Raw genomic sequence first — 21,080 nt, forward strand, 5'->3', positions numbered from 1 at the left:
TGGGGTTTAAATGTGTAGATGCTTCCAAGTTTAGCTCACACATTCCCACTGATGTCTACAGCACAAAACCTTCTCTTACATCCCAAGCCAATCCCACAGCTCAGGGAGCTCTCTGAAGCTGGGAGGGTTTTAGGGCAAGTCTCCTAAAGGATGGAGGGCATCACTTGGCTGCCCAGGCTCTTCCCTGCAGAACCTGCAGCCACAGGAGAGCCCTGAAGGGAGCCTGGCACAGCAAGGGTTGGGTTTCCAGAGCTGGGCTCTCCTGCTCAGGGGGGCTACATGGGCTGTCTCCTTTGATTTGGCAAGGCCCAAAATCTTCCAGGTGTTGGCACAGAGAGGCCTTTTAATCTGATTTCACGTGCACAGTCCTCTCCCCTGGCAGCCCAGAGCCCCCTGGGCGTGAGGCTGCCCTGGCTTTGGGAGCAAACCCAGCAGCATTTATCCCATTTGCTGCTGAACAAAAGTATTGAGGTCTCTTTGTCAGGGAAAAAGCCAGGCTGGATTCCTTTATCCCCCTGCCCTTTGAGCTCACAATGCCACACTCTGTCTGCTGGACTGAGGAGGGGAGCCTCCCTGGAGATCCCAACAGGATCCAGTCCTCTGGTAATGGACCCCTGGCCCTGAGTGGGACCAGCAGCCTCCTCCACGCTTCTCTTTGAACGAGGCTAGTCTGTCAGGGCTGGGGAGCAACTTAAAACACGGGGAAAGGGAGAGCTGAGGTGGAGAAGAATGATTTCTTATCAGAGCTGCCAATAGAGGAGACCCAGGTGGTCGGGCTGGGGGGGGATCCCAAAGCCTGGAATGAGCAGGGGAGGGTCAGGAACAAACAGGGGCTTTTAGCAGCTCAGGAGGGGACAATCCACACCTCTGGCAGGGACAGGGTAGGAGCCTGGTGTCCTCCTGGGGGGTGGCAATGCTGAAATTTCCTCCTAGGAAACACGAGACCCACAGAGATGAGCATTCCAGAGGGGGCTGGGATCAGAAATTCTGTGAATTATTTCAAACACATCCACACGTGGCAGAGGTGGGCAAGGGGAAACCACGAGAACACCCTTAGACACCATGGTGAACAGACATCTCTAAAGCTGCTGGGGCTGATTTTTGGGGTGCAGAGGGAGAACACAGAAGATTTAGCAGTGATTTGGGTGATTTTTCAGTTTTGGGCCCTGTCAGAGGTGGGTCATTCCCACCCTTCCATTCTGCTCCATTCCTCATCTCCAGTGAAACAGAATTCTGATTTCTCTCTGTTTTCTGGAAAGAATAAAAGCAGTTTGTACAAGAAACGAGCCAAGTTGCAGGAATAAAGTTGTTCTCAGGCAAGGAAACTCAGCAACTGCTGTCACCAAACAATTGGGACTTAAAAAACATTTTAAAACCTGTTTTAAAGCACTGTCTGTGCACAGGAAACATCCCAGACTTGGGTGAAGACATTGAGAGCCCTTCTAATACCTTGAAGTGTGTGGGGGGAAGTGTAATCTGTTTTGATAACTCCTGACATTAAACAGTGATAAATAATTAAATCTGTTTAACTGTTTCATTAACTAAAGATAGATGGGGAGAGCTCCACAGATAGAATATAGATCAAAAAGATTGAGGCTGGCTCTAAATTCCCCTGATGTTTTATGACACCATTTGTATTCTGTCACTCACTAGCTTTATGTATAGTCCAAGCTGTGAACTGAATACCCCATTCAGAAAGCCACTCACTCTGCATGTTATTGCAATTTAATATTTTCACACACAGACACATCATTATCTTGGAACCCGACACTGCAAGGAGAATTCAGTAATTTTTCAAGAGTGCTGGTTGTTGGGAGGGTTTTTTTGTTCTAATGCAAGCACTGAGGCACAAGGATCTAAAAGGCAACTCTGCCAATATTTAACCTCTGCATAGATACATCATCAGGTTGGTCCTGGGCTGTTTTGGGGGGTTTTTCTCATTTTAAATATACCATGTTGTTGAAAGAATTAAAAAGGAAAATTAGGAATCTGCCACTGTGAACAAGAATAAAACTCCTTGCAGAGTTATAACTAGAAATAGAGATATAAAATTTATATATTGATGTGGAAATCCTCCAGACTGTCTCTTCAATTACCAAAAAATTGCCTTGCAATGGGATCATCACACCTACCCTGGGATATTTGCTCTGGGATATTTGAAAAGAATCAGGCACAGAACTCTACAAATTACAGATTAAAAACAATAATAATAATAAAGAGAAACAAACCAAACCAACAAGCACAATTACAAATATTTAAAAGCCAAATCACACCAGAAGAACTTTAGAAGTAGAGACAAAGGCAGGGCTGATTTTTTTTCTTTTTTTTTTTTTTTTTCCATGGAGATAAATCCATCTTACCCCAGCCCCTTGGTGGTTAATCATTAACCAGAGCTACACAGGGGCTCAGACAGAAGGAAAAACTCTTTATCTGGAAACACCCAAATATTCCAGGGCCTCCAGGACCTGCTCCAAAGTCCTTGGGAAGAGCACCAGGATCCACCAAGTAGGTTTGGGGGTTCCAGCAGTGAGATTTTGATGGTGAGCCCAGCCCTGGGGAAGGTTCCCTCAATGCCCTGAAGAGCTGCACAGGGGGAAAGGCAAAATTCCATCCTGGAATTCCCAGTTCCTGCTGATGAGTTGGACACAAGCTCAATTTGCCCTGTTGTCCCTTTGGGATTTTCAGAGGGAGAGAAAAGAGGGCTCAGTCCAAAGCAGGGCTCCAGGAATCTCCCAAATTTCACTTTTCCCCCACCTCATTTACCAAAGCTCTGGATTCTGCACTAAATAACCAGGAATTCTCAGGCAGGGAAGGTGGGCAGGGTCATTTCTCTGAGCTTTTTCTGTAGGTGTGGGGTTGGGGCTGAGCCACTGACCCACCAGAACCTCAGCCCAGCCTGCAGGTCCTGATTCCTGACCTGAAAAACCAAATTCCCCAATATAACAGAAATAGGACACAAATAGGACACAAATAGGACACAAATATAACAGAAATATAACACAAATGTAACAGAAATATAACAGAAATGTAACACAAATAGGACACAAATATAACACAAATGTAACAGAAATATAACAGAAATGTAACACAAATATAACACAAATGTAACACACACACAACACAAATATAACACAAATAAAACACAAATGTAACACAAATACAACACAAATGTAACAAATGGAACTCAAACCCCCTGGATATCACAGCCCCAGAACACCAGGGAGGTGCTGAGTGGAATTAATTCTGCAGCAGGGCTTTCTCTGCTTAACGACTTCAGACTTATTTCCCAAACTGCTAAACCACGATATTTAATAATAATAATAATAAAAACCTATTTGGTTACTGTCCATTGGGTAAAAATAGATTTATAGATGGGTGTTAGGCTCCTTCCCCTGTTCCACAAATCAATATTTAGCTGGGAATCAACTCCAGGCCATGGGAGAAACCCTCTGGCTGTGGCTGGGGATGGCGCTGGTGTCACCAACCTTGGGGACACCCAAAGCCACCTAAAAATGGCTTTTTTATCTGGAATGGGACTTAAAAAAGCCAAGAGTGAGTGAAGAGAGGAAATGAGAAACACACAGGGAACTGTGGAACATCTGCATCACCCACCTGCTGCTGGGATAGCTCAGGCTGGTCTCTGCTCCACAGGTGCACCCATTTTTTATATAAATAATCATAAACCCCAAACAGTAAATTATTTCAGGGAGCACTAAAATCACCTAAAAGGTCTCAACTGGCCAAATGTTGTATCAATGTGGAAAACCAGGAATGTCTGGGTGTTGGAGGGAGCATCAGTAGCTCCTCAGGCATTTCCTTGAGGAGTGCAGATAACTTGGATTTCCTGCAGGCTCACCTGAGAAAATCCCTCCCTAATAAACACTATCAGGAACAGAGGACAAAGGACCAAATTCTGTCCTGAACTTTCCCTGGATAAAGACTTGCCAGGAATTCTAGCAGGAAACGTTTAAGAACTCCCAAAGTAACCAAGATCTGGTTTTATTCTCCTATATGGGATACATGAGCAGAACTGTTGCTGAGCAAAGGGCTTTTCAAAGTTCTCCACGAGGTATCAACTCCTTTTAAATCTGCCTATTGTGCCATGTAGGGATTGAAATTTATTTTATCCCTATGTGATAATTCTGAAATAAAATATATGATCACTCACAAGTTGTGCAGGTTCTTTATTTCACATTGAGGCCATAAAATATAAAATGAAACCAGTCCTTTTCTATAAACAGAAAAAATAAATGGTGGAGTGATTTTATACTACATGAACTCGCAGCACAGCCATTTAAAAATTCATTTACATGATTGAGCCCAAAAGGTCCATTTGCCACGAAATAAGAAACACTAAACACTGTCCTGAAAGCAAAGAAAATGCCAGACTACAAGTAAACAAAAGCTTTTTTTTATTAGTGTCTGAGATGGAATGAAGGATTTTAAGCCAAATATGAAACTTGTTTTTTAAAAAAGGGAAAAATCTGGTGCAGCAAATTCAACAAAATCATGCAAAGGACCTCAGTGGGAGCTGGACCAACACAAAGGTGATTAATGAGACACTGCTGGTCCAGAAATCACAGTGAATGCATCCCTCCCATTTCACAGATGGAGCAGCTGAGGGGAAATTATTTTTTTAAGCTGGGAAAGTTACTTTGTCAGCTCAGTGAAATGCCAAATCCCTGCTTGTCCTGCATCCTGGAGCAGGTAATGTTGTTTCAGTGGGCTCCAAATTAGTTTTGTTGTAATAACAGGGCACAGGAGCAGCCCCCACTCCACCCCTCCTCCATTCTGCAACTTTTCCATGTTCAGAGCAAAACTTTGGGTCAAACTTCCTGCATTTCTTTCCAGCCAACAAATCCTGACCCCAAAGAAAGAGGAGGAACATTTCTGCTAACACAGCCCTGGAGCTGTACCCAGCCTAACCCTGCACCTAAACTCAGCTCAAGTGCTCTGTGGCAATGATGGAAAAATCTCTTTTTTCTCCCTCATCCTACAGTTCTCCTGACACCCCACAGAGCCCAGGCAGCCAAGAGGGAGCTGTGATCCCAATCCCAACCCTCCACAGCCACTGGCACCACTCTGTGCCCTCCAGACCCAGGAGAGAAACTTTATTCCCTTCTTTATTCCCCTGAAGTGATTTCATACTGAGTAGAAAATAAAGCTGATTTTTTTTTTTTCCCCATCCCTGCCACACCAATAAAACAATAAATTGGTATCACTTCCAACAAGGTGCCGCTGCTGTAAAGTTAAAGATAGGGAAAGAAAATGAACTACTGGTTATGACAGCAGGGGAAGGGAGAAGAAATAAATAAAGCTGAGTGCGTGCAAGGGAGCAGATGGCTCATGTCCAGTGTGGCCCATCCTCTGTGGATTACTCCCCTGGAAAGGAAGTCCTTGCCACTTCAGAAAATAGCAATCTGTCTAAAAAATGCTGAGGTTATAGAATTGATCATTCCTTAAGTTAAGGAGAAAAACCAACCCGAGCCAAACTGCATTTCTGCATCAGATATTGATCTGCAGCTGCTGGGAGTGAACCCCCTTTAAGCAGTTCTAGACCCATATTTGTAGATTTTATTATGCACATGCACACAAATCTCTGGGGCCGTGTCCTCAGCTGGTGAAAATTAGGTTCATTGATGTTGATGCTGATTTACATGAGTTGGGGAACTGGCCTCTCATTTAAAAAAGAAATCCTGAGTTTTATCAGTTTAAACTCAGGATCAGGCAGGGGTGCTGTGCCCAGCCTTAGGGTTGCATATCTCTTAAACCAGCCCTGGGTGCTCTTACATAGCAAAAATTTTCATTTTAAAATCAGAAGGAGCAGTTTTGTGGCATCTGAAAAATACCCAGGTGGGGTGAGGGGGGTACAGTGTGAAGCAGAGTAGCAGGATGGGTGTGTTGAGGATTTGGCTTCAGATGGGATGTGCTGGCCTGAACCCCTTGGGGTGAGGAGTGAGGGCTGATTTTGGGGGCACAGAGTGGGATGGGCACAGCCTCAGCTCTTCCCTCCCACCTCAGAGCCCAAAGGGACCCCCAGAGCTGGTTTAGGATGTTCCCCACTGGGTCTCATGGAAAGAAAAGCTGGAGGAGGGGAGGTGGTGGTGGAAGTGATGCTGAATTTTTGAACATTCCTCATCTGCACTGCTGATAAAGCTGCTCCTTGCACTTGCCCTCCTGAAAAGTGGAATTACAACCGAAGCAACATAAATTTGGTTCAAAAAAACCTTGAGTGCTGAGAGTCCATCTCCAAACCAGGGAGCTTCAGGCAGACAGGAGGGGATTTTCTGCTGGGGAAGCAACCCATGAATCATTCAATAAAACCTCCATGTGATAATGAATAGCCAACCTTCTCTGGTGGTGATAAGATATTTTAACTGAAAACACCAGGCCACGTTTAAAAAATGATTACAAATTATTTTAACAGTGTATTTGCAGAGGGTTATAAAAACAGCTATAATATTTTTGTCTTGGATTCTAGAATTACCAGGGTGACAGCTAATGCAGTAATGATTTGTTTCAAATGCCAGTGTTTAAGCTGTATAAAGCTGATTTTATACATTTTTCCAGTAGGCCGCATTGTAGTTAATGAAATTAAACACACCAATCGCATTTGTCCCCAGGGGATGAGGAACTGAACACGCCACTGGTTTATTTTTTTATTAAATAAATTGCAGCCAGCAAGATGGACTAATTGCCTACAGAATTGAAAAAGAAACATTCCATTGATATAATTAAGCCAATTTTCTTGGACAAAAATAGTTATAGTGGATATAAAATAAGCAGAGCATTCAGGGCAGTTTGACTTCTCCCCACCTCTCTGTATTTTGTCCAGAGCATTAACTATTAAACAAATATGGATCTCAAATGGGCTGACAGTGTTATCTGGTAATGATGGCTAAATTGATCCCAATAGCTGAGGCCAGGCCATTGTGTTGCTGGGAGAGTTCCCAAGCCAAGAACAACAGAGCAGAAAAAAAAAAAAAAAAAAACCAAAAAAAAAAAAAAAAAATCCACCACCTCCCAAACTGGACCTTAAAGCAAAACACCTGAAAGATGTAAAACTATCGAGGCAAAAATAAATCAGCACCTGGTTTTTTTTGGGCTGACACTTAACCCCATGTGCCTGCTTTGGGGAGGGCTGTGGTGCAGCCAGCCCCACTCTTGTCCCTAATATAATTACAAAAAGGGAATGGTGAAGAGAAGACAAAGTCTTTCCACACCAGGCTCGGCACAGAACAAGATTTACCATGATGGGAGCATTATTCTGTGGCCTACTGGAAATAATTTGGCTGTCTCAGTCCATTTTCACCTGGCAAATGTCTCCCCAAGAGGACCAGTGGCCTCGTTTGCAGCACAAAAGTGGGTTCAGTGGTACAGAAAACCTCACTTTATTAACTTTTTTTTTAATAAATTGGGGTAAAACACCTCTTTTAGAGCACATGATGGAAGTTCAGTCACCCTCTGAACAAAAACTTTCCTTCCTCCCACTGTCCTGCAAAACTCTGCACAGAGAAACACTTAAATCCATGGAAAAGGAGTTCATTTTCCAAACCTATCCACCAAGACACACCTTGCTGCAGGGAAATTTCTTCCCAATTACAGAAAAAAAAGCGCCAAATCCAAAGATAAAAAAATCTCCTTATTCAGGGTGTGAGCACTCAGCGGCATGATGCACACTTAGTGCAGGGATGAAAGTCTTATTTCATGTTTATGAGCAAAGAAGGTGCCATCACTCAGGGAAGGAAGAGGAGGAAGAAATCCTCCTTGGGACAGGGACACTCCATTACAGGTTTGGATGCTGCACAACACAAACCCAACTGCAATAAAAATGAAAATAAACAGCCATGAGGAGCCAGCGCTGATGCATGAAAATCCATTAGGAAAATAAAAGAAATAATAAGATCATAGATCTTTTCCACTCCAACATCCCTGATCTGAAATTCCTCCAGAAAAAAAAAAAAAAAAAAAAAAAAAAAAAAAAAAAAAAAAAAAAAAAAAATTACAAAATTAAGATCAGAAAGCCCAGCAGGAATTTTGGGGGGGATGCCATATCAACAGGCTGTTACCCAGATGTGTTTGCACATCTCCTTAGATGAGTCCATCCCCAGCTGCAGACAGACAGACAGACAGACAGACACTGTGGACATGCATTTCTTGATGTGCTGGGTTCTCACCCCCCTGGGATGAACGATATCTTTTGGGAAATACTCATGAGAAAATCATTACTCAGCCAAGATTTGGATGTTTCCCGTTAGCGTTCGGAGTCGCACGAGTTTGTCGTTTAAATAATCTCTAACTGGGGAAGAAAATAAACACCTCCAGTAACAGGGGAGAGGCAGCAAGTCGTGGAAACAAAGCCTGAGCTTGTCCTGGCCCACGGAGGGCACAAAGAGTCCCAGGTGCCATCAGCCCTGTGCCACAGAATGGGTCTGGGCTGGAAATGCAGGTTTTTCTTCCATTAAACCATTTCACACAGCAGAACTTTTAATTCAACAAGAGAGGGGGGACAATGACAAACAGGGGAAAATGTAAATTTTGCAGTTAGAAGGGCAAAAGCAGCTCTGAAAAATGTGGATTTTCCTCTTGGTCCTGTCACCAGGTGCGGGCAGGGCTCCTGCAGAAGTCACTGCACACACCTCCTCCCTTGCCCAGCGCTGCCGGAGGATAACAACCCATTCCCCACCATCCAGGTGGCTCCTGAGCCTCACCTCCTGCATGTTTGCAAACTTCTCAGGCCTTTGTCTTTAAAGCACCGTATTAAATAGCACAGAGCTTTTATAAAACACATAAGCCGCAATAATCATAGCCATAATCACAATAATAACACTTCTCACTCAACAGGGCCTTTCCTTGCGAGAATCTCCGGCTGCTTTGCGAACAGGACTGAGCGCAGCCGCGATTTCCCTGCGGCACAGGAGATTCCCGTGCATCCCCTTCAGATTGCGGGATGGGAGCCCGCAGGGCAGGTGGAAGCGGCGCAGCGGGACCGGAGGATGGCGAGGAGCCGGGGTATCACTGCAGCGAGCGGCAGCGATGGATTACAGCGCTGCCGCCGTGTGAAATCCAAGCTGCTGCCTTGCCTTTTGCCTGCGAGGGAGCGCGGATTGTGCGCGCTTCAGGTGCGCTGCGCTCCATCCCAGCCCGGCTCCTCTCGGGGCGCTCTGATCCCGCTGATCAGAAAGGCGCTTCCCGACCTCAGGGTTCTCCCCAGGTATTTTAATAGTGGGAAAATGTTGGTTTATATTTTTATCCCCCAGCTCATTAAAGACCTCCTCTGCTATCCCTGAGCTCGCACAGCAGTCCCAGTGCAAAGCCTAAAAATAAAGAGGGTTTAGGCGTTCGGGGAAGTTTTTTCAAATACAGATTCAGTCCGATTTCTGCACAGAACATTCTGGTTCGTCACCATACAGTAGCTGTGATTTTATTGCGTGTTGTAAGACCTTTGTATGTGCGCTGCCAGCCCGACAGACAAACGCCTCTGCTCAGACACGTATTACACCGGAGGTTTTACAGGAAACGGGAATTGAGTGAAATCGGGAATTCGGCGAAATTGGGATAACCTGTCCTTCTCTGACGCACTTTATAAACTTATATTTCCATGTAGAGACGCCAGTGCCGCGTGCTGTGAACACGCGTGGATGGGCATCACACGCACTTCATCCGAGCTGCTCGGACACCCACGAGCGCTGCCAGGAGCGAGGGCCAGATCCCAAACCCCGATCCCTGCAGCACTTTGGCACCTCGGAGCTGCTGCTCGCGGCTGAGAGCAGCCAGTGCCCCTCGCCAAAGCCCCAGCTCGGTGCCCCCGCTTGCCAAGTTCCTGCCCAGGCCAAGGAGAGGACGTGCCCTGCAGTTGTTCCCTCTGTGCTTTTTCCCAAATAACCCACGCGGGACGAGTGGGGGAAATGATACATTATATTTGTAAAATTGAAGGGGGAAAGAAAAAAAAATTAAGAGTAAAGTGATCTCAAATCCTCGGAGATTTTTGTTGAAGCGCTAATTACGCATCACCTTAATTAGCGGATCAACCCCCCCTTCCCTGCCCAGCATCTCTAATTGCCTAATTGAACAGATCCGGGGCAGGACGGGGGGGACCCAGGCACGGCGGGGGTCCGGCGGTGGCCCCGGCCCCGCACCTGCGAGGGGCTCCGCGCCCGCGGCCGCCGCTCGGGAGAGCTTTGGGGACATCCCGGGCACCGAGGGCAGGGCACAGCGCTGCCTCCCTCCGCTCCCCGGGACCTGGGTAGGGACAGGGCAGAGGGAGAGCTCTGGAGATGGGGAAAAATCTAAAAGCCCGAAAGCTCCATAAATTTCCCTCCTCCGTGCGATGCAGCTTTGGGAGAGCCCGCGGGAGCACAAACGCCACTTCCCGGCGCACGGGCTCCAGCTCTACGTTCGCTCCTCTCCCTCTCTCTTTTCCCTTCGCTGTCTCATCAGCCTTAATTAAAATCAAATTAATAAAGTATCAGTGAAAGGGAAGCGTGTTCTCTCCTCGAAGGAGAAGTCTGAAAACGAGGAATCGGTGCCGAGCACGGTAGGGTTGGATTCACAACCATTTTCCTGCCAATCCAGCCTGCCCGGAGGATGCCCCAGCGCTGCCTGTAAACTCCGGCCCCAAAATGTGCCTCGGTCCTATTCCTAACAGTGAAAAGCAATCGGGGCTGCAGAAATATCAGCAAGTGTTTGCCAGCACGAACATTTATTTAAGAACCTATTCTGCCCAGCCGTGTGTAACTTGGTGTTGTATTTATACACTGAAATTCAGGGATTTCGAAAGGAAACGAATTCGCTTTCAGCGTGCAGCGCCCAACTCCTGTGTTATTCTCCTTCTCTGCATCCTCTGTCTGCCACCAGCAGCGAGACCCCCGGTGCTGCAGAACCTTCTCCCCAGTCACCCAGATTTTATTTTCTACGGAAGGACGAGGGCCTCGGAGCCGGGGGCACGGCGTGGCCTTCTACCTGCCCGTGCCCCTGATTCCCTTCGGAGCTGCGGGGGCACAGCCCGGCCCTGCGGGGGCAGCGCTCACCTGGGCGCCGGTACCCCCGGGGGCTGCTGCGCCTCCCTGCACCCCGAGCGAGCCTCATCTTTTGATTTACAGCCATTTCTAAAAGCTCCCAGCCCGGCCGGGAGCCACAAAGCGAGCGAGAGCCATTCCCGGCTGGGGTTCAGCTGCGCTGCCCCGGTACCTGCCGTTCTCCCGGTGTGAGCGGGACTGAAACCGCCGAGAATTCGCTCCCACCCCAGAGCACACGCCTTCGAACCCTTTCCCAGGCAGGTAATATTGTCGAATTCCCAGCGGAGCCTCACATCTGCTTAAAATATTGTCCAATGAAATGAATTTCTGCAGCACAGCGTGTTTTTAAAGCCTCGCACGGCTCGGCGGGCCGCGCTCCGGGGCCGTGCGGGCTTTCCCCGCAGCCGCAGCCGCTCCGGGGGCTGGAGCACCCCGGAAAACGAGCTGGGAAGGGACCTGAGGGGTCCCGAGAGTGAGAGGAGCTCTCGCTACCTCGCCGGGGGAAAATAGAGCGGGATCCCACACTCGTGTCCGTGTTTAATCTGTTTGGCAAATAAATACTCCTGGGATATTGAAACCTTAGCTCCGGACTACTGTTTTGAACCGTGATCCCTAAAAAAATCCTCGGCTGAAACCCCATAAACCGTTGGGCCTTGTATTGTATTAAACACCTGATTTTAATCAGGGCTCAGCCTCCGAGCGGGCGCTTCCAGGCTCGTTCTCGGGGCCGCGGCCGCAGCTCCGGCCGCCGGGAAGGGCTCGCTCCCGGCCGCGGGGCTCCCAGCTCTTTCCCGAGCTCTTGAGATACTCAGGAACCGAAAATATTTTAGTCTTGAAGTGCAGGAGCTCGCTGAGAGCTCACAGGGGGAACGTGGAGGGTCCCACCCGCGCTCAAACGCGGCCGGGTCCGCATCGCACCCACCGGGGACACATCTGTAAAAACCCGCACTGAACCCGCCGCGGCACATCTGTACAAAATGCCAGGCCTTTTCAAGAAGTAAAAAGAAAGAGAAGGAGACGCGAGGGAAAAAGGAAAAAATTTAAAAAAATAATAAAAAAGGAAAATAAAAGTAAAAGTGAAATATTCCGCCTTATTTAACCATTGAACTTCGCTTCTTCAGCCAAGAGAACTCTCTGAAAACCATTCCTCACTTTAACAATCGAAAACAATAAGTGACGACTTTTCAAAAAAAGTTATTATTTGAACAGAGACGCTTAAAACGAATGTTTATTGAAAAAAATAAAATAGAGTAAAATAAAATCCCTGGATTGATTTAAAGAACTTCCGAATAACGCCTCAGCGATGGGGTGACAATATTGACTAAAGAGTGACCCATCCTGCCCTGAGCAGTGCTGGTGCTCGCAGAGCCCAGGGAGGTGTTCGGGGGACACACGGACACGCTTTGGGGACAGGGGGACATTCCTGGAGCGCGATGGAAAATGTCGCGACACCAAGGTAAAGGCCGGGGCCTGGGGCCGCAAAACAGGAGCGGCGGCCGGAGCTCGGGGACAAACCCGGCGACAAACCCGGCGACAAAGCGACTTTGTGAGGAAAGCTGGCTGCGTTTGGAGAGGGGTCCCCCCTGGAACTGGGGTGTCCTCTGCGGGAAGGGGCGACTGCGGCTCATCCCGGGGGCGGCACCAGCGCAGCCCGCTGACCTTGGCGGGTGAAAAGCTCCGAAATGATGAACTTGAATGACAAAACCAACCCCGGACCCACGTGTGGGAGCTGCAGAGCCCGCGACCCCTCGGCAGCCGCGGGGAGAAGCTGAACCCCGCAGGGGTTAGCAGGGGGGAGCTGCTCCCCATCACCTGGGGGGATCCCCTCACCTGGGGGGGATCCCCCGCCCCACGCCCGGCTCTGAGCGGCCCCAGGTCCCCCGGGGGCTCCCGTGGAAACGCGAGGGAAGCGGAGCTGCTCGCCCGAGCCTCCTCCGAGCGCTGCGAGCAGAGTTTGCAGCGGGGCACGGACTGCGCTGGAACTTGTGCAGCTCCAGATATTTCGCACAGAGGCAGAACGAAACAGAAACTAAATAGTAATAATAATAATAATAATAATAATAATAATAATAATAATAGTAATAATAGTAATAATAGTAATAGTAGGACAGGCTGCTCGGGCTCCGGGATCCTGCGCTGCCTCCGGAACCTAACAGGGGATCACCGAGGAGCCATCCCGAGCCTTTGCAGCGGGACTCTGCGGGAGCGGGGGCAGAGAGGACCCGCTCTTCCCTACAAAAGCCACACTCTCCTCCTCGGAAAATCCAGTCTAAAAACGACTCGAAAGAAAGAACGAACGGGAGAGGGTCCGCTGGAAGACGGAGGGAAAAAGCTGCGCGAGACTTACGAGCTGCAATTCCACCCCCAAGTAAATTTTAAAAAATTAAAAATTAAAGACACTCCCCCACACTCCCCTCCCCCAGACCTTCTTAACCCCCAGCTGGGACACCCGAGCTGCCTTCAGGATCTTCCCTCTGGACCTGCGACTCCAAAGCCCCTCACTGAGAGCGGATCCATTTTTTGCTACAAATTCTCTTCCTTCCCTCTCCTCGATAATTGTTCCCGAGACCAGAAGGGTTTCTCCCACTCCCCCCCCGCCGTCTCTGCCTGTCTCTCTCTCTCCCCCCTCTCTCCAGCGCTCCGTCTCTCGGCTCCCGCCGGCAGATGCCAAACGCAGACCTCTAGCGCCCACTATATTTCAGATCCCGGGAATATTATTTCACAAGACTTGGAACGACTCAATAAAAAAAAAAAAAAAAAAAAAAAAAAAAAAAAAAAAAAGTTGCTCGCTATCCCCTTTCGTCAACTTCCAGCTAACTTTCGCTTTTCTCCCCCGGCCCCGCGCCGCCCGCCCGCCGCGGCCGCTGGAGCGCGGATGGGCGCGGGGCAGCGCGGAGCGGCGCGGGGCAGCGCGGGGCGACCCGCGCCCAGGGGCGGGCGAGCGGCGGGGCTGCGGCGGCCGCGGGGAGGGCGAGAGGGGCTCAGCCCCGCGCAGCCCCCGGCCCCGCTGCGAGCCCCCGGCCCCGCCGCCGGTACGCGGAAGAAGGGAGAGAAAGGACCTACTTTTGGGCAGTTTTCTCGCCCTCGCCTTGGATCTCATCGTGTCGGCGTGTGGATTCCTCTCCTCCTCCTTGAGCCCAGAAGCAGCTACACACTATCTTCATCTCCCCAGCATTGTCAGTTTGGACACCTTCGCACATGCGCACAGAGCATTCAATCTGACACCCTCACCAGGGCCAAAAAAACTTTCCAATGTATTCATCATCATCGGGCTGGTTTGGTCTTTTTTTTTTTTTTTTTTTTTTTTTTTTTTTTTTTTTTTTTTTTTTTTTTTTTTTTTTTTTGTCCTATCCTCTTCCTCAGACCACTTATCTCTGCCCCCTCCTCTCTGCCGGCACCATCACAGCCTTCCCCTGATCTGCCCCTTTAAGAAAAATCAGCCCTCTCTGCTCCTAACCCTCCGCACACTGACCTTACACACTGGACAATATTTAAGGATCAAGGTGCCATCCTATAAAGAGGTGATTATTATTATTATTATTATTATTATTATTATTATTATTATTATTATTATTATTATTATATTATTTCTATTACTGCTAAATAGCAATGCTGTAGAGAAAGTTTGTTAGCAGTTGTCATCTTGTAAACGTTCCTAGTTTGGACATGCTTTTGTTTTTTAATCTGAAAAAATGTTTATTTACGTAACTTTCCAACCAGTGTCTGTCTTTATTTTCTTTCTTTTATTTTTTTACCTTTTTTTTTTTTTTTCTTTTTTTCTCCCCCTTCAGCTCGGGTGGAGGGGGGGGGGGAGTGCTTAACTTGAAAAATAATAACTTATAAAATAACAGAACTTGCGCTGTTGTGTTTTGTCGGTATTTCTCGTGTTTCTACCAGAATTTTTCCAGCCTTCCGCAGCTTCGCTCCTCATCCCCGGCTCGGTGTTTGCCGGTGTTTGCGGGGTTTTTACCCTCGGTTTTCCGCGGCAGCCCCGCCGGGAGGGCCCCGCGCCCCGCCGGGAGGGGTCGGGGAGGGAGGGCGGCCGCTCTGCTCTGCCTTTCAGGTGGAAGGCAGCGCTCCCCAGGGACCGGGGAAGCCGCCAGACACCCGAGGAAAGGGGGGAGAGGAAGGACAGACACCCCCGGAGCCCCCCAGGAGCTGGCAGCCCCCCCCGAGCGGAGGTAGCGAGCGCTGGGGCAGAGCCGCTTTGAAGAGAGGAGCGAAGTGTAAATAGCCGGTGATTGATGTGCTGGCTTTGACTGCGGAGAAAGCACTATTTTAATTCAAGTGGCCAGGTCAGATGGTCACGGAAGAAGGTTGAAAGGTAGGATTTAATGAGATTAATATGGAGAGAGGGAGAAACGCGCGTCGTCTTAAACATTCCATAAAATCCCGGGGTGAGGGCAGCGCGGCGCTCCGCGCTGGAGGTGCGGACCCATCCCGGGGAGCCCTCGCACCGGAGGGCACCGCAAAAAAAAAAACCCCAAAAAAACAAAAACAAAGCAAAACTTGTGTGGGTGCGTCAGGTCCCTGCTGGAAGCCATTCCGCCAGCTGCACTCCTGCCCTGCAGGTGGAACTGGGGAGAGGGGGGGAATATTCCTGCTAATTACCGGTTTTCCCCTCCTCAATAAACTCTTTAATTGCAAATGGGAGCAGAGGCCTTTCAGATGCTACCGAGGAGCCGGCGTTCGAGGGAAGGGTGGGGGAGCAGGAGGCCAAATAAAATAAATCCGTTTGAAGGGAACTCGGAGCCACGTGTCGCCTAAAATGCCGAAGCGGTGCCTGTGAATTCCTGCCTCGAGGACGCCGTTCCACGGCGCGCCGGGCACCCCGAGGTTGGAAAAACAAGCTCTTCCCAGCCTCACCGGTGAAACAGGAGCTCGAGTGTTTCCAACTCATTGAAATATTTCTTCCAGCCATCCTGGACGCTCGCTGTCCCCGCGTCCCCCATCGAGCTGCTCCCTGGACGGACGGATTTCAGTTTGAAAACGTCGTCCCGGGTTATTTCTCGCTGTTATTGCAGCGGTCTTCTGGCAGAAGACCGGGTCGAGGCGGGAGACCCGCGGCTGGCGAGGGGAGGATGTCCCGGTGGCCGCGTCCCCGTCCCCGGGCCGGGGAGCGAAGGTCACGGAGTGCTCGGAGCACCGGCCGTGCCCCCGCAGCCCGAGCCCCCACAACCCCGGCTTTTGTTTTCCTGCCAAAACCCCCTCCACTTCCATCATCCGGACTCCCCCAGGAATCAGCTCCTGCGGGAAACAGCCACGCTCCAGCGGAGCCGCCCGGGGATATTCGGGGAGAGGCAAAACGCTTTCGGGGGTGCGCGTTTGGGGTGGGTGTGGGGGGATCGCGGTTTAGGCGATGCTTATGCGAACGAAGGCAGCGAGCAGAGATCGAAAGGTGCCGTGCCGGGGCTGCCCCGCTTGTCCCCGGCACCTCGGGTCTGCCCGTGCCGCTCCCCGGCTCCGGCCGCGCTCCTGCCGGGCCGAGGCGGCAGCGGGGCTCCGGAGGGCACGGAGCGAGGCGGCAGGGTCAGCCCAGGAAAGGGGGAAAAAGGAAGGAAAAAACCCTAAAATTAAAAATTGGGCGAAAAGGTGGTGGGAAGAGGGGGAAAAAAAAAAGAAACAAACGAGAACGAATTTGGAAGGGCCGGTGGCGGGGTGTGCTGGCCGCGGGCTGTGGTGCGTGTGGGGAAGGACACGCTGCCATCCCCGACACGAGTGGGACCCCTTCCCGCAGCGGGCACGGCTGCGGTTCCACCCGCGGGAATGGGCCCCGCTCCCCCTGCTCGCTCTGAGCCCAGCCGGCTCAGGGAGTGGCGGGGCCGGGGCAGCGGCCCGGGGGCTGCGGGGACACCGTGTCCGGGTCACGCTCCTGCTGCCACCGAGGGTGTCCCCGGCTCCACGGGTGCCTCGCTGCATCCCGGCTCTGAGCCCCCCGTGGAAGGAGAGGGGGTCCTGGGGCTCAGCACAGCCCAGAGCGAGGTGCGAGGCCGGGCAGGGAGAACCCCGAAGCCCCCTCGTGTCCCGCCGGGCGAGCATCCCGCGGTGGCCACCGGCCTTTCCAGCCTGCACCTGTTCGAGTGCGTGTCGCTTCCACGGGGACCGGCAAATTATTGACCGTGCAGGAAGGGAGAAGCGCCAGGAAGCTTCTCGGCGCTGCCGGGTCAAGGCGGGTGGCTGCCAAGGAGCCGAGGCCCTGCCCGGCCTGGAGCCACTCCGTGCTCCGCCGCTTCCCCAGGAACTCTGCCCACGGCCCGCCCGGGGCACCCCGGGGATGGCTGAAGGCGAAAACCACTCCAGTGGAGGCGGCTGATTTTCCACGGAGGCTCAATAACCGTGTCCTGCAGGGAAAGAAGGAGCCAAGCCAGGGCACGGGGACCCGAGGGGTGTCTGTGGGGTCTGGGGGCGCCGGGGAGCTGGGGGTACCGGAACGAGCCCGCTCGGGCTCATTCGATCCCCTCCACCCTCGCCCCGCTAATGGAGATTTCATCGCGCAGCCCCCGCGGCGTGGGGGGGTCCCGCAGCTCTGGGGAGGGGGCGCTGGAGCGGCAGGAATTTACGGGTGGGTTCCTTGGCATCTCCAGCAGCAGCCGTGTGTTCCCAGGTATTTTACAAGGCGGGCTTGGAAAACACGCTCCAGGTGGGAGCTGCACGGCTCCTCTCTCCCCTCCCTAGAGCCCTGGGCTCGGGTGGGCACCCACAGGGGCACGGGAGAGGGGAAAGGCGCTTGGTGAGCTTGTTTTGCACAAGTATTTTCAAGCAGTAAAGAAGATTAAAATGGTTGAGCCTGTCCAGCTTGTCCGGGCGCTGCCGCACGCCCCGAGTAACCCCTTCGCGAGGATTTTCGCATCAATCACTCCTTGTTTCTGCGCACGGCTGCGGCGGGATTAAACCTGGAATTAATATTTTAAACTACGCAAGAGGCCGGTGGCACAGGACGGGGCTGCGCTCCGCGGGGTCGCGGATCAGGCGCTGAGAATGTCACACGCTTCCCTGGGGATTTTCCCTCCTAATCTGTCGCTAATTAGCGGCGGGAGCGCACCCACGGGCTGATGAGGAGCTGCCTCGCACCCACGCAATGCAGCAGCGCTCCTCGCATCCCCCGCTGCCAAGGAATCCCGACACCTCCCGAGCCGCGCTCCCTGCGAGGAGCCGGCACAAGGGGGCGGATAAGGACAGCCGGGAGCCCCGGCCACCCCCGGGCTGCGGGGACACCGCGGGGACACCGCCGAGCATCCTCCGGGCCGCGGGGACAGCTCGCCTTCCCAGCAGCGGCTCTGCGAGAGAGGCGAAAAACACAAAAGTAACAAAAATTAAACTATTCAAAGGTGGCTGCGCCCTCCTCTCTCCTCTCTCGGCCCGCGTCCTCCCCCCGGTGCCACTTGGGGTGGCTCAGAGCTGCTCTGAGCGCAGGTACAGGGTGATGGAGCTCAGTGCGGGTGTCACATCCTCCACCCGCCAGACCCTTTCCTGAAGTGACCTATTTACACTCTCATTGGTTTAAATTATTTTTTTTTACCCGAAAAGCTTTGAGAAGCTCCGGAACAAGCACCAGTGAGAAAGGCAGAAATGGTTGCATTTTGTACAGGGGGATTTTTTTTTTTTTTCAAGTCACTCTTGCTGGTCCCCTTAGCGATGAAATACAGGGGGAAAGATTAATACAGCTGCATAACCTGTGCCTGCATTCACTGTCCTGCACCTCTTCCCTGATATTCCAGCTGCACTGAAACCTGTCTGTTCATCAAAATGAGATGATCAGTCTATTTTTTTTTTCTTATTTCTAGAAGAAAACACTGGCTCGTCCGGCCATGAAAAAACACCGTGTAAATTGCCATTTCAGATTTTTCAAAAAACATGTTCAGCTCTAAGAATTCCTCCGAATTCGTTACACTCCACGGCGCGAGGCTGCGCCTTGCTGGTCCCGGGCGAAGGTAAAAATTCACATCCTAAAATAAGAAGTCATTTAAAAAAAAAAAAAAAAAAAAGGGGGAAAAGAAAAAGCAAAGCACCATTTACATTTGAATATCTAACTTGAACATGATTATAATTACAATCGTCAGACATCGAGCAGTGTTGTCTCTCATGAGCAGACAGTTTTGGGGATGTAAACACAGCAGTTTTAATCGTGACGGTCCCTGGGAATGAAGGGAAATTAAGGAGTTATAGCAATTTTTTTAGACGTTTGATCAAAATATTTTTGCCCGGAGATTGCTTGCCAAATGAAAGCAAAATGGAAACGATGGGCGCTGTAATTCAGCAGAGTTTTGTCATGGAAAGAGCCCAAGCCCCCGGTCTCCCAGGGTTGTGCTTTCTCCTTCCCCCGGGGAGATTTTGGGGAGGTTCTCTCCTGCGGGAAGTGGCCCTGGCAAACAGGTATGGGCGAGGCAATTTTCGATCCAGCATTTTCCAGCCGAGGTGCCGAATTCTGAAGGCGCTACAACGATCTGGGCCGCCTCTGCCCTCGGAACCAGCAGAGCTCCCCCCGATTCAGAGCTCGCAGGGGCTGCAGCAGCCGGCGGGGCCGGGGCGCGTTCCCCGCTCCGGTTTTGGGGTTCCCTCGGCCGGGGACCCCCCGCTCCCCCCCGGCAGACCCGAGCCAGGCCCCCAAACAACCCCGCACCGGCTCAGGGAAGAGGGAAATTGGCTTTAATTGAATGTTGTGGGGGTGGCGAGGGCTGAACCCCAAAACGCCGTTTGCTGCGCTGCCGCAATTGGGAATTTCTCCTCTCGTCCCCTCGCTCTGGGGGTGACTCCTGTCCCCTGGGGGTCCCCGATGGAGCTTCGGGGGGTGTCCCTCACTGCCCCAGCCTCCTTCAGGGGCTCAGCACCCCAAAATCTGCCCGAGCCCCCAAGGGGACACCCGAGGAGGCCCCCGCGGGTTCCGAGCCTGCTTTTCTTGCCCTCCCCCGCTAAGGACGGCTGCGGCGCGGCTGCCTGGATAATTATTAGCTATTAATTGAGTTCAAGACCTTTAACGGCGGTGGGAAATGAGGAGCCCGAGCCCTGATCCCAAGGAGGGGCTGCGCGCAGCCAAGAGCCGCGGCCGCGCCGTCCAGGCCTGACGGGTGGGGAGGGGAAAAGGGGCGGCAAGAATTCATGAGGTGAAAATTATAGAAACTTCAGAGCGAGGGATTTATTTCCCAGACACCTTCGGGAGCTGAGCGGGGAGCGGGGGGAGAGGGGCGATGCCCGACGGGGCGGGCCGGGGGTCCCCGGGCAAGGTGAGCTCCCCCCGGAGCTCCGAGCGACCCCGCTCCCTTATCTTCGCACGATTCCACCTTCCAATTAAACCTCCCCAAATTGCCAAAAGGCTGATTTGCATGCAAGGGACCACGCTCAAAGATGCTAACTTATTGTCTCCTCCCAGAACTTAACATTTCTCTCTTCAGTTCTCACTTGAAAGAAGTTTTAGAACAGTATTCAAAGACTGTCCAAACGAACAAAACCTTCCCCTTCGCTCGGGAGAGAAATCCGGTGTATTCAATACCAGGGCATATTCTCAGAAGTTTGCAGATTTGGGTTTAAAGGCGGTATTGTTCGTGCCTTTTCCCTGAAACTTCTTTATTTTTTTTTTCTCCCTCAGACCACGGCTCACATGCCTGCAAAGGATTATTAAAATAAAACATCATAGAGCATTTTTCCTCTTTTTTTTTTTTTTTCTTCTTTACTGTTTAGAATTACTTTTCTGAAGGAGCTTTCCAAGCATCCCCCCCAGTCTCGCAAGTTATAATTAAGAACACTTTTTTTTTTCCCCCCTAACAAACAGGAAAAGTAAAGACTCAAACCCTTCTCCGAATGCTCCTTTTTCTTTAAACACCAACAGCGTTCTAAAATCGGAAACATTTATCTGTTCCCTGAACACCTGAAAACATTCTCGGGGCTGGACAGACGCTGTTCTTCTACAGCTGAACAAATGAAAGCGGCGAGATTTTGATACCAGAAGCATCTGTGAGAGGATAAAATAAACGGAAACCCAAATTCTTACTGGGTTTGGGAAAAAAACCAAAAAAACAACTGTTTACAAGGTGCCGGGATCTCTGCGTTCAAACTACACAGGCAGAG

General features: G+C 51.0%; 1 protein-coding gene across 4 annotated transcripts in view; it reads right to left on the reverse strand.

The window, feature by feature from the left end:
- The window catches only part of PRDM16 (PR/SET domain 16), a 286,505-nt gene extending 271,973 nt beyond the window's left edge, over positions 1-14,532 (reverse strand). For all 4 annotated transcript variants that reach the window (XM_079325962.1, XM_079325960.1, XM_079325959.1 and 1 more), the window contains exon 1: positions 14,082-14,532. Coding sequence is in view for 3 of the 4 variants with exons in the window: in XM_079325960.1 (XP_079182086.1) it covers positions 14,082-14,118 (37 nt within the window). In the remaining variant the exon portion in view is untranslated. The remainder of the gene's footprint in view (positions 1-14,081) is intronic.
- Between the last annotated feature and the right edge of the window lie 6,548 nt (positions 14,533-21,080).

This window comes from Erithacus rubecula, assembly GCF_903797595.1.
Source record: "Erithacus rubecula genome assembly, chromosome: 24".
Classification (NCBI taxonomy): Eukaryota; Metazoa; Chordata; class Aves; order Passeriformes; family Muscicapidae; genus Erithacus; species Erithacus rubecula.